Source organism: Danio rerio, chromosome 17 (assembly GCF_052040795.2).
Source record: "Danio rerio strain M-AB ecotype USA chromosome 17, GRCz13ab, whole genome shotgun sequence".
NCBI classification, from domain to species: domain Eukaryota; kingdom Metazoa; phylum Chordata; class Actinopteri; order Cypriniformes; family Danionidae; genus Danio; species Danio rerio.
The window spans coordinates 12,930,372-12,945,000 of record NC_141037.1 but is presented as its reverse complement, the minus strand read 5'-3'; the positions used below and the strand labels follow the sequence as shown (position 1 = coordinate 12,945,000).

At 36.0% G+C, this 14,629-nt stretch overlaps 1 protein-coding gene across 2 annotated transcripts in view; it reads left to right on the top strand.

Annotated features, from left to right (window-relative positions):
* The window catches only part of smyd3 (SET and MYND domain containing 3), a 330,446-nt gene that overhangs the window by 252,953 nt on the left and 62,864 nt on the right, over positions 1 to 14,629 (top strand). The window contains exon 7 of one of the 2 annotated variants that reach the window (XM_087289366.1): positions 7,165 to 7,326. Coding sequence (XP_087145492.1) covers positions 7,165 to 7,326 — 162 coding nt within the window. 2 annotated transcript variants of the gene reach the window in all.

Here is a 14,629-nt window from a genome sequence, read left to right as displayed (position 1 = left end):
AAAGAAAGAAAGAAAGAAAGAAAGAAAGAAAGAAAGAAAGGAAGGAAGGAAGGAAGGAAGGAAGGAAGGAAGGAAGGAAGGAAGAAAGGAAGAAAGAAAGAAAGAAAGAAAGAAAGAAAGAGAACATATCGGTTTCCTCACACTAAAGAAAGAAAGAAAGAAAGAAAGAAAGAAAGAAAGAAAGAAAGGAAGGAAGGAAGGAAGGAAGGAAGGAAGGAAGGAAGGAAGGAAGAAAGAAAGAAAGAAAGGAAGGAAGGAAGGAAGGAAGGAAGGAAGGAAGGAAGGAAGGAAGGAAGGAAGGAAGAAGAAAGAAAGAAAGAAAGAAAGAAAGAAAGAAAGAAAGAAAGAAAGAAAGAAAGAAAGAAAGGAAGAAAGAGAATATATCGGTTTCCTCACACGAAAGAAAGAAAGAAAGAAAGAAAGAAAGAAAGAAAGAAAGACAGGAAGGAAGGAAGGAAGGAAGGAAGGAAGGAAGGAAGAAAGAAAGAAAGAAAGAAAGAAAGAAAGAAAGAAAGAAAGAAAGAAAGAAAGAAAGAAAGAAAGAAAGAAAGAAAGAAAGAAAGAAAGAAAGAAAGAGAATATATCGGTTTCCTCACACTAAAGAAAGAAAGAAAGAAAGAAAGAAAGAAAGAAAGAAAGATTTTTTGATTTTCACAACACTTTATTACAAAAACATTCATACATTATTCAAACAATCAACTCACAAAAAAGTGAGAAAAAAGAAATAAATTAATCCAAAATGGGAGCAAAGACCAACTCATTTTCATAAATCTCACACAGAGCACCGGCATAACACCACATCAAGTCAAAAGAAGGAAGATCATCCATAGCTTTAAAAAACCTGAAATCAACTAGAATTCTTGATTTGACAGAATTACCAAAAACTGCCAACAAGTTGTGATTCACATTTCCTTCAATTTTTTGCTTTCTCGTACAATATACTGCCATCTTAGCTTGTCCTAATAAAAAATTGAGAAGCTGACATTTAAAGCGTTTCCTCTGAACATATTTAAACCCACAAATGAAAGTTTTAGTGGAAAAGGTTTCTCCAAAAGATACAAACAAATTCTGTAAAACAGTAAACAAAGGCTCAAGTCTGGAGCATTGCATAAACGTGTGAAAAACAGTTTCTCTCTGCAAGCAGAAAGGGCAGTCATGACCAACATCAGGACTTAAAATTGAAATAAAAGCATTAACTGCAACGGCACCATGCAAAATTCTCCACTGTAAATCTCCATGTCTTTTAGTTAATGGTGACTTGTACAGTGATCGCCATTGAGGGTGCTCATCCTCATTTAATTTTAAAACCTCACGCCATGGAGTGTCCACTCTATTGTTCAGACCCATTTTATTAAAAACTTTAACACATGTTTTATATAAAACCTTCCCAGAAGCTGACTCTTGCCCAATTATTGTCACATCTTTACAATGTAAAAACACACCTTCACAGTTTTCTAAGTTGGGAGATAATGACAAAAACGGGAAAACATCGTTACAATTTGGAACAGTTAACCCTTCATAATAGTCCTCCAACAACCTGATCTCTTCAGTTGTGAGAGATGCCCTCCATTGTTCAAGAAGTTTGGTAACTGTCCGTTTAGAATGTAGACCCAAATGTCCAGCAACTGCGTCAGCATTTTTAAAGTCTTTTCCAGCTGACTTTAATAAACACCCAAGAGTTGTTATTTTAGCCGATGAGAGGATTTCGTTGAGTGCAGGAAAAGATCCCCTAAAGGATATGTCCATACGTGAACCACAGATTAAAGGTTCTTGTAGCAGCCAGTGTAAAGACGTTGTGTCTAAAGGTCTGTGCACAGTAAACAAAGTCCATATCTTGAAGATATTACGGTAGAAGATTGGAAGTTTGGATAAATCCATCCTTTTAGGATTCAGCCAAAACAAAGTTTTCTCAATGCCCACATTTCCAAAAGACTGCATTAGCAAAAAGGTTATAGATCTCCAGTTTGCGTCCAATGGTCCATTCAAAAGTCTCTGCACAAACTGAAGCCGAAAAGCTGCTGTTCGGCTCTGTAAATGCACAAGTCCATGACCTCCTTCTTCCTTCGGCAAATACAACACAGCTTTCGGAACCCAGTGTAGCTTATCCCAAAAGAAATCTATCAATATTGACTGAACTTTTGACAAAAGATTAAAAGGAGGATCCACACACATTAGCCGATGCCACAAAGATGATGCCAACAAATTATTAATTATCAATATGCGGCCTCTGTACGACATATTTGGAAGTAAAAAATTCCATTTACTAAGACGGCCTTTTATTTTTTCAACAACACCTTCAAAGTTTTTTTGTACAACTGCTTCATTTCCTAAAAACACTACCAGATACTTAAAACCCTCTCTGGTCCAAAGTAAACCATCGGGGAGGTTTGGTTCTCCATTTAACCATTTTCCGATTAAAATTGCCTCGCTTTTAGACCAATTAACTTTAGTAGAGGAAAACTCCTTGAAATCATTTAGCAGTTTTAACAGCAATTCAACATCATCTTGACAACTAATTAAAACAACAACATCATCTGCATATGCTGACAATTTAAACACATTTGGACATGATGGAATACATAACCCGTGCAAATCTGCTCTTAATTTAATTAAAAAAGGCTCAATTGCTAAAACATACAACATTCCGGACAAAGCACAGCCTTGTCTTACACCTCTAAAAACCTTAAAAGGAGCACATAAGTCACCATTAACTTTCAAAATACTCTCAACGTCACAGTACAACACCTTCACCATTGAGATAAAACTTGAACTAAAGCCAAAAGCCTCTAGAGCATCCCATAAATATCTATGCTCGATGCGATCAAAAGCTTTTTCCTGATCAAGCGACAAAAGACCAATATCTAAATTAAGCTTTTTGCCAAGGTCCAGAACATCCCTGATAAAGGATATATTGTCAACAATACGTCTACCAGGTATACAATATGTCTGGTCAGGATGGATCACCTGCTCCAAAACTGCCCCTAATCTGTTTGCCAGGACTTTTGAAAGCAATTTGTAATCATTGCACAACAAACTGACTGGTCTCCAGTTTTTGATGTCGTTCAGATCTCCCTTCTTTGGCAGTAACGTGAGAACTGCTCTACGGCAGCTTGTGGGAAGCCGCCCATAGGCCAGGCTTTCTTTGAGCACCTCTAGTAGGTCCGGACCCACATCCGGCCAAAAGGACTTATAGAAGTCAATCGACAACCCATCAAGTCCAGGTGCTTTCCCACATTCCATGCTTTGCAGAGCCTCCTCCAACTCCTCCAGAGTTAAGGCCTTACTGATCTCAGCATTAGCCTCTTGGGACAGCTGAGGCAAGTTTTCAAGGAAGACATTAGTCGTTTGTTCATGCATAAGATCACTTTTATACAAATGCTCATAAAAACTCACCGCTCTTTTTCGAATATCAGAAGGTTCTGACAACAAAGATCCATCTTCTGATTTTAAAGCATGTATAAGCCTTCTTTGTCCATTTTTTTTCTCTAAATTAAAAAAGAATTTAGAAGGTGCATCCATCAACTCTATACTCTGATAGCGGGATCTGACCAGCGCTCCTTGTGTAACGGTATCCAAAAATTTACCTAAAATATTTTTCTTTTTATTAAAAGAGTCCAAATAAGCCAAATTAGATGTGTTGTCAACAAGCATTTGAAGCTCTACCAGCTCCTTTTCAATTGATTTTATTGAACGGAGAATGTCTCCTGTGACATTAAGAGTATATTGTTGACACAGCTGTTTAACCTGTACCTTTGCAACCTCCCACCACTGCTGCAAACATTGAAAAGAAGTTTTTGTATTTCTAAAATTCTTCCAGAACTCTTTAAAAATCTCCTTAAAATGCTTATCAGACAATAAATTACTGTTAAAATGCCAATATGCACTTTTTGATTTAATAGACCTTTGAGATATAACACATTGTAACAAACTGTGATCAGAGAAACTCACTGGGCAAATTGAACAGCTTCTAAAAAGATTAAACTGGTGCTTAAAACAATAAAATCTATCTAATCTTGCTAGTGAAATCAGATTGTCACGAGCATGAGCCCAGGTATACTGTCTTTGACTGCCATTAAAATTCCTCCAGACATCAACAATTTCATGGGTTTTTATTAATTGAATTAGACGCTTCTGTGAAGCCATGTGTGGTTCAACATGATTCCTATCAAGCATGCTCTCAGTACAATTAAAATCCCCCCCTAAAAACAAAACTTTATCAGTGTCACAATTACTTAAAACATTACTCAATGTATCAAGGAACACCATCCTTTCTAAAGCATTAACTGGAACATACACGCATATAAAAATAAAAGAATATTTTTCAAACTGGGCATCAACTTTTAAAAGTCTACCTTTTATGACTTCATCCACCTGATAGGAAACAGGAACAAAACTCTTAGAGAATAGAATAGCAACCCCACTGCTAGTTGAATTCAAATGACTTAAAATGGATAACCCATCAAATTCCTTACCCCAGTCAGAACTGTTTAATGCATCACTATGTGTTTCTTGAATACATAAAACATCAATTCTCTTTTGTTTAATTATTTCATATATCTGATACCTTTTTCTAATATCTCTAGCCCCATTTACATTAAGAGAAGCCACAAAAACCTCCTCCATAGAAAGGAAAGAAAGGCAAAACCAAAAATAGCCCAAGCAGAAAAAACAGAAAAGAAAAAAGGGGAGAACGTATTTATGCGCTATCATTACTGAGCCTTGGTTGGGCATTAAGTTTGCCAAGCAATTTTTCTAGTCGATACACCTCCTGTTTATTGAATCTTCCCTCACTCTTAAAAAGTTTAGCTTTTTCCATGAATTGCATTACATCTGGGAAATATTCCTCAATTTTTACATTTCTGGCATTTTTTGTCACTTTAAGAAATGACTTTATGTCATCCACAGTGTAAACTCGGCTAGAAAAACCGCTTAATGGCAAACTGCACGACACACTGCATTCTGAAAAGTCGCTCTCACTCTCAGTTTCGGATTGACTCAGATCGCAATTATCCGTCTTTTTAGCCTGTTTACCTGTATTCTGTTGTTTTAAGCGTCTCTTCTGAGGCGTCTTAAAAGCACTGTCATCTAAATCCATGTCCAAATTCAGATCCTGTTCTTTATTGAAAGACGCTTGCTCTCCGGTTGTACCCGGGTCACTGCTATTGCGCAATACATCCACCGCAGCCTGTATAGGCTGTTCATCAACCTGTAACGGCCCGTCTCTTCCCACATCAACCACATCATTTCTTTTCTCATCATTTTTATCAGTCATGATCACCTCAGCTACTGTCTGTGGTACAGTTTTCTGAGGAAGACTTGTGCTAGGCGCGTCACTAACACCTGCCACAGCGGCCGTGCGATTCTGCATCTCAGAGTCGCGCGCATCAGCAGGTAAACGATTTTGATCTTGCTGCTGGTTTAATCGACCGGGGCATGAGCGAATTAAATGACCCACTTCCCCGCATGAAAAACACTTCATGCTGTTTGTAGTCACAAATATTACGTAATTAAATTCGTCCTGACGAAAGTTTAAAGCCACATCTAATTCATCCAAGTTGTCCTGCAAAATCATATAGGCGTAACGCCGAAAAGACACAACATGCTTTAACAAAGGCGACTTACACCCGATAGGAATCATTTTTATCGGGGAAACAAGTTTGCCATAGCGAGAAAGCATTCCGGTCAGCACCTCGTTCGAAATAAAAGGTGGTACGTTGGACAAAGTTATTCTTTTAGATGGGGTGGACAGCGGAAGCACTGGGGTGAAAATTCCACCAATAACTATTCCACTTTCAACCAATTGATTCGCCAAATCCACCGTCTTTAAGAATACTACAATCGCATTATTCATACGAGATGCTGACAGGATGCTTTCAGTGCCGACAACTTCACCTATAGCCAAACTACACTCCTCCACACTAACAGTGGAGTCCACTTTGATCCCATGACGCCGTGTCAGAAAATCAAAGCTCCGACTCCCCGTCATAGCCATTCTGACACGAAAACCGAGAGCAGATGCTCCGGTATAAGTTTAATTGATTCTCTTTCTCAAACTAATGAAGCCAACAACCTCAAAAAGAAGAGAAAAAGGATAGAAAAAGTAAATCTTTCGTACCTGCACACACGCCAAACGCTCACACACAGCTCCGCCCACTCACTCAGCACATGCGCAACCGAAAGAAAGAAAAAAAGAAAGAAAGAGAAAGAAAGGAAGGAAGGAAGGAAGGAAGGAAGGAAGGAAGGAAGGAAGGAAGGAAGGAAGGAAGAAAGAAAGAAAGAGAATATATCGGTTTCCTCACACTAAAGAAAGAAAGAAAGAAAGACAGGAAAGAAGAAAGAAAGAAAGAAAGAAAGAAAGAAAGAAAGAAAGAAAGAAAGAGAATATATCGGTTTCCTCACACTAAAGAAAGAAAGAAAGAAAGACAGGAAAGAAAGAAAGAAAGAAAGAAAGAAAGAAAGAAAGAAAGAAAGAAAGAGAATATATCGGTTTCCTCACACTAAAGAAAGAAAGAAAGAAAGACAGGAAAGAAAGAAAGAAAGAAAGAAAGAAAGAAAGAAAGAAAGAAAGAAAGAAAGAAAGAAAGAAAGAAAGAAAGAAAGAAAGAGAATATATCGGTTTCCTCACACTAAAGAAAGAAAGAAAGAAAGACAGGAAGGAAGGAAGGAAGGAAGGAAGGAAGGAAGGAAGGAAGGAAGAAAGAAAGAAAGAAAGAAAGAAAGAAAGAAAGAAAGAAAGAAAGAAAGAAAGAAAGAAAGAAAGAAAGAAAGAAAGAAAGAAAGAAAGAGAATATATCGGTTTCCTCACACTAAAGAAAGAAAGAAAGAAAGAAAGAAAGACAGGAAGGAAGGAATGAAGGAAGGAAGGAAGGAAGAAAGAAAGAAAGAAAGAAAGAAAGAAAGAAAGAAAGAAAGAAAGAATATATCGGTTTCTGTTCATTTTAATAAAGTGCTTGGACACAAAAGTGCACGTATAGCTAAAGAAACACCCAATTATCTCCCACTATTTCCAAGAGCTGAATCGGGTGTTAAAGTGGGAAACGAACAGCCACAAATGTCCCTTTTCTTCACGGTTTAGCGGGTCTGCGGGCGCTCTGTAAATCTGTCTGGATTTCTGTGGCTGATTTTGCCGTGGCTTTACACCGGAGCTTCATTTGTGCTCTGCAGAAACATGTTTTCCACAATAATGCTGCAGGACAGGGCCGAGTGTGTCAGTTTGAGTCCTGGCCGTGGATGGCTCTGTCTGACAGCACAAATCCTCCACACAAGCACAGGGATTAACAGAAAACTGCTGGAGAACAAGAGTTACGCTGGAGTCACCATGCACGGGTGAGGACGGAAACACTGGAGGAACTGACGGCGCATGTCAGAATTCAGTAGAAGAAAATAGACTGGAATAAAACAGGCTGGTATGGGTATTGTTAGACCGAGTACTGAAAAAAATCTACTTATCTGTCTGTCTGTCTGTCTGCCTGCCTGCCTGCCTGCCTGCCTGTCTGTCTGTCTGTCTGTCTGTCTGTCTGCCTGCCTGCCTGTCTGCTTGCCTGCCTGTCTGTCTGTCTGTCTGTCTGTCTATCTGTCTGTCTGTCTATCTTATGCTATTTTATTTCATTTTATTTTGTTTAATTTTATTTGGCTTAATATAGTTTTATTTTATTTAGTTTAAGTTAATTTAAATGTATTTTATTTATTTATTTTTTTATTTATTTTTTATACATTCATTCATTTTCTTTCGGCTTAGTCCCTTTATTCACCAGTGGTCGCCCTGTTTTATACAGCGGATGCCCTTTTAGCTGCAACCCAGTACTGGGAAACACCCATACACTCATCCACACACCAATTTAGATTATTCAATTCACCTATAGTGCATGGCTTTGGACTGTGGGGGAAACCGGAGCACCCGGAGGAAACCCACATGAACACAAGGTGAACATGCTAACTCCACACAGAAACGCCAACTGACCCAGCTGGGACTCTAACCAGCGACCTTCCTGCTGTGTGTGTCACCTCTTTATTTTAATTTATTTTATTTTATTCTATAGTGTACAATGACTTTGTTTTGTATTTGGCATCCATATGACACTTCTAAAAAACACAGTCTAAAAATTGTGAAGAGTGCTGGTAACGATACTGTGGCAAAAAAATAAACATTTCAGAAACTTCCGAAAGAATGTAAATGACTGACAATGCGTTTATATAAACACAGTTTGTTGACAAACTAGTCTGAGTGTGTTTTAGGAGAGTTTATTTCTGAAAATCCTCCTGCAGGCCAGAAGTCATTAGCTGTAAGTGGCTGATGTTGACATCATGAGTTGCGTCAGGCTCTGTGCTGTGGTAAATAGCTGTAAACAGAGCTGTTTTCAGGTGTGAAACTGGGCCAGTTTAATGACCACCTTTATTTGGGTAGCACACCATTATTTGGAAACAATAAAAGCGCACGTATCATGAAAATCTGACTTTTTCTGTGTTATAATCGGGTCCCTGGTGAATCAACCAAACCAGAAAATGTGAAAATGGACAACAACATAACTTTATTTTTCTAAGCAGTTTTCTTACAGTTTTTCTCAGTGGCTTTGGTGCATTTCTCACAACACTATTTACATACAAACAGCTAGTCTTTTGTGCACATCATAGCAGCAGTTTCTCATTCCTTCCAACAAATTGCAAATGCTTTTGAACATGCATCAATTGCTTTCATACAACTCTCTGCTGTTTATAACATTATCATTTGCTTATGTCATGTCAGTCAAAATTAACTAAACCTGTGAATGCTGAATAGTCACTTCATCATTTCATTACTTGAGTATGTTGTAGGTTCAGTTCCAATATGTACTGTAATATTGTTTACAGTTGTGCACAGCTCTACCCAAAGGAAGTTTATTTTTGTTGTAAATAAGGGTGTGTTTATTCAGAGTCACGGTGGTAGGCCAGATTGACTTGCTATGGCCAGTCCACCCGTGGTTTCTGTAGTGTTAGAATGTAGAGAGAATGACATTTTGACATCTGTGTGAGAACCCAGGCTCATACTGATTATGTACCCATACATACATTTCTGAAGATCGCCAAATACATCCTAGTAGCTACTTTTTTTTTTTTTGCGAATCCAACAGAGGCCGCTGTGTATGCTTTTTGAGATTTGAAATTTCTCTTGCGGGTTCCAATTGTGCCTGCTTTTCTCGCGTAAATCCACCAGAGGCTGCTGTCGACTGACTTAATGACTGACCCACCCTCCTCCTTCCCTAAACCCAACCAATAGTGTTTTCAAAAGCACCGATTGACTAGCCCCCACCCCCTTTCCTAAACAAAACCAACCGTGTTTTCAAAAGCAATCCAACAAAGAAAAGCCCATGCGGCAGGCTGATTTTTACCACATTTTCACCCTGTTATTTACTTGTTTATTTTATTTTATGGCTTTTGTTTTTGTCTTAACTGCTTTCTGAAACCATCCTTAGCCAGACTTAAACCCCGCTGTTGCGATCCACGCTTTACAAACCACTGTACAAACCGGTAACAGCTGTAATGCCGTCCACATGGAGTTAAGCGCCCTATAGCGTTCGTTTTAAAGATAAAATGCAGCCATACATACCCCTGGGAACATAATTTGCGATCTCCAGAAATGTATATAGGGTTACTTTTTCAAAATGAGCTTATTTGCTTTGTTTGGACAGACACCCTCTTCTGAACAGAAGCAGCTCATTTGCATTTAAAGGAGCAGATTGTTTTTGCTCACACCTAAATAGGGGCAAATTTGACAATCTATAATAAATGATCTGTTGCCTGTCTGAGTTAAAACTTCACAGAGACATCCTGAGGACACCAAATATTTATTTTAACATCTTATTTATTAAAGTGGACATATTATGCCTCATTTAATGAACACAGATTTTTTTTTTTTTTTTTTACACAATACCTATTATGTTTTGTTCACAACAGACGGTAAAGAAAGTCATCCCATTGCCCTCCTTATTCTCTCAAAACTCTGTGTTTTTGTGCTCATCTTCTGTTTATATAGAGCAGTGCTCAGGGCTACAAGCTCAGACTCGCTTTAATGAGAGATCTCTTCTTTCAGCAGTGTTTAAAACCCACATGTAAAGCTTGAGTTTCTGCGGTGTAAATGAGGAGCGTCGGGCTCTTCGGGGGTGTTTATGGGTGAATAATCAAAAGCTCAGATTAGGCAGGATCATAAAAGAAGGTTTCATTCAGGTTAAACAGTCTGCTTCCAGCTAAATGTCTTGTATTTGTGTAGACGGTGGCTTCGCTAAGAGACATTTTCTGACAGCACTGATGAGCTCAGATTGGTCATATTATTTTTTTATATGGTTTTGAAGGTGGGGTGTCTTGGAAAACAGGATTTTTGTTAAAAATAAAATGATTTTTCTTTGTTTAAAATAAAAGAGTTGAACACCCCCACCCTAAATATTTATAGGAAATGAGCTGGAAATTGGGATAATTCCGAAATCTATATATAGTAGATAGAAATAATATTTATGTCCATGTAAAAGTCTTAAGTTACATTGTATCATGATATTTCATTTTTTTCGGCTTAGTCCCTTTATTAATCTGGGGTCGCCACAGCGGAAAGAACCGCCAACTTATCCAGCATATGTTTTACTGGGAAACATACACACTTATTCACACACATACACTACGGTTCATTTTAGAATACCCAATTCACCTGTACCACATGTCTTTGGACTTTGCACCCCCTCCGGGCTCCCACGCGAACAGGGGGAGAACATGCAAACTCCACACAGAATTGCCAACTGACCCAGCCGAGGCTCGAACCAGCGACCTTCTTGCTGTTAGGCGAAGGTGCCACCCACTGCACCTACGCGTCGTCCCCACAATATTAAAATAATAACAATAATAATAATAATATAAATAATAATCGTTGTTGTTGTCATTGAAGTTGTTGTTGTTGTTATAATACTAGTGTTATTGTTTTTGTTGTTATTATATTATTATTTACATATTTTTATAATAAATTCTTGAATTAATTTATATTTATAATTTATTTTTACATGTATAATTTACATTGAATAGATATTAAATAATTTGTAGTGTGTACTAAAACTAAGCCCAAATATAGTTTGTTGTTGTTGTTGCAGTCATAGTCATCGTTGTCGTCAGGGGCATCGCTGACCGATACGAGCCCTATGACAACATTCTCCTGGGGGCTATCGCAGACGATAGTGAAGAGAGTGGGGGTGGGATTTAGGGGCTGGGGGTGTATCACGGACGATGGTGAAGAGCAGAGAATTGTCCAAACTTCCCTCCTTAGCGGCGCACGTGGTTTTGCTGGTGTTATTGCTATTGTTGTTATTGCTTTTATTTATGTTCCTATTTTAAATAGTATTATAATATATTATTAAATTAATGTATAACACATTGTATACAAAATAAATCATTAATAGTGTCTGGTAAAATTAATCCCAAATATAGTTTAATATTATTATTATTATTATTATTATTATTATTATTATTATTATTATTATTATTATTATTATTGTTATCATCATTATTAACAGTAGGGTTGATTTAAGTCATAAACAAATTATTTATTAAATAAAAATAAACTATATAAACATTTTAAATAAAGGTACTAGTGCAATGCATGTAAATTATCAATTGCATCAATGGAATTTATTTATAAAATAAATTTATCAAAACTTAAATTAAATTAATAAATACATAAAAATATTAAAAAAAGAAAACAATATATATTTTAATACAGCATTTTATATAAATTGTTGTTATTATTATTGTTGTTGTTGTTGTTGTTATTACTATTACTATTATTATATAAATTATGCCTTTTAATTGAAAAAATAAATAATATGCTTAATTATACCAACGTTATATATCATAAACTTCGTTTAGTCTAATGTTTCAAATATGAATGGCAAACTGTATTAAAATGCAAATGAGCGCCTATATTTGACTTCTTTTTATTCAGCTTTTGATTCGATTAAATCCATCTCTTTCAGAAGACGAACAATTGAAAACCATCGGCGTGTGACGCTTTTAATCATCAGAGCTCAGAGAGGTGCGGCTTGTTGCCATGGCTTCCACGTAATCCCGTTTCATTGGCTAATAACCAGTAAAAACAGTTGCCTAATCACGAGAGACTGCATCATGATCTTTCCATCAAAGCAATCCAACGGCAGAAGAACTAAAGCAACATATCTCAGTTTTGCAGATAAAAAAATTGTCATACATCAGAACCAGCCTCCCTGTGTGGGCCATTAAACTGGCACCGCTTCCATATTCCACATCCATGGGAAATATTTCACATTTCCAAATATATGAGCCTCTGGGATTATAAGGAACAAACAAAACCAGAAAGGCAGATGCTGAAAATTGCTGTTTAGATCTGAGCTCTGAAGTCTTGAGATCGGATGTGAGGCCGAGGCTTCAGACACTGTTTTGGACATTATAATGACGCAGAAAGGGCCGTCCCGTGAGAGCCAGTCGGTCTGTTTACTGTCGACTGGGTGGGCAACTCTAAGCCTTCTTTATTCGCTGTACTTCTCCAATGTTGAATCTTCTCCAGACCATGACAAACACAAGTCATTTGTTGCTCTGGCTTTTCTGAATGACTTCCGCAGCGTTAGCATGAAGAGCCAGGACGGCATGTATTCCTGTCTGCATATAAATGATAATTGTGCTTTCGTGCTTGATTTATAATTGCGCTGTTTGTTCTGTCACGCTTGTGTGAATGTAAATACATGCATTCAGCTCTCAGATCTTACTTCGAGGAAAAAGGAGAAGACTTGAAGAGATTTCAGATGGGGTTTGCATATGCTTTTACATGCTGTACGTAACTTGTGTTTGTAATTAGTCAAAATATCAAATAAAATAACTTTAATCATTAGTTATTACTTTTTACACAAAATATAATTGTTATGGCCATATTCTCTAATTGATTAAGTGATTTTCAGAGCTAATTAGTTAAGTGATAAAAATAATTTTACATTTAGAGCTTCTTTGTAAAATATCTATGTTTGTTTTTTTTTTAAAATATTGACAGTACTGCAAACTATTCCATTATTTTATAAACTGCTTTTTGTTCATTGTTTTTATTTATTTATTAATAAATAAAATTTATTTTATTTAATTTTATAGATAAAGAAAAACTTATTTGCCCTTTTAGAATATTTATTAGAAATGTTTATTATTTGTCAACAATTTAAAATTAATAAAATATAAATATAATATATTTATTTAATATAATTATTTATTTATTTGTAATAAATAAAAATAAATAAATAAATAAATAAATAACTACTGTAAAAAATGTCCGTTGACCATTAAAAATCACTTGAATTTTTTTTTAAAGATGACTAATATTTTTTTCTTTAACTGTATAATTTGTTGAATATTTGTTTTTCTAACTTTAAATATTAATTATAATTATTAATTTTGATTATTGTGTATATGAAATATGTATATAAATTTAATATAATTTAATAATAATAATAATAATATAGTAACATTTAATATAATAATATATTTATTTGATGTTACTTATGATTAGTATTGATCATTTTCTATATTATATTATTTACATTTAGACATTTAGCATTTTCTCCAAAAGCAACTCAATGAGGAGGCATTAATCGATGCAATACACACAAGAGGTGTTACTTCTAAAACAAATGATCAGATATTGCTTCGAAAAAAATCTAGAGTAAGTGGGAAGGGGGTTTCATTTTATTAATATATGTATTTTTTATTAGTTGAATATGACAGCATACAATAAGTCATCAATTCACATGAATACTCTATAAACTAACAGTGTGACAGCATCTAAATAACAACATCAGTATGACGGTCACCACAAATACACTCTCAGCAATAAAGGTACGAGAGCTGTCACTGGGCTGGTACCTTTTCAAAAGGTACACATTTGTAATTAGAGGGTCCTTATTAATAACGTACCTCAAGGCTACATATTAATACTTGCAATGTAAAAAATGTACCTGTTGAAATTTGTAGGTACTAATATATATCCTTGAAGTACCAATATGGACCTTTATTGCCATATTTGTACCTCAAAGATATATTAAACTGAAAAAAAAAGATTCATTGGATTTACTACATTTTGTCAAGGTAAGTGGTTGTAAACAATGTGTATGGGCTGAAATTACACAAAAATTTTTTTTTTTTTTTTTTTTTTTGTAGTACTAGTACCTAAACATTTCAAGAGGTACTGAAAAGATCATCAGTATCATTTCATTGCTATCATTCTCATCCTGTCACTTTAGCTTTTGTCCTTTTTGTCAGAAAAGCAACGGCTTAGACCTCAACACATTCAGGAGGACAAATATCCCACTGGCTGATGTGTCAGACTTCATGTTTTCTGTCTCTCCTGACTGTCGAAACTTGTTTCTTTAGTTAATTAATTAGTGATGCATGATTTGTGTTCCATTATTCAGCAGTTGCAGCATTTCCGCATTACTTATTTAGATTCACGAGAAAGCCAGATTTGACACTACCAGAGATTTGCAGTTTGATGTCTGGGTTTATTGAGGGAAAACAATTGAAAGCTTGTCATTTAGGAAGAAAAGTATACAATTGGTATGAGTTGACAGGCTGAACTGAATCCACCACCTTTGGGTATTGTTTGTCA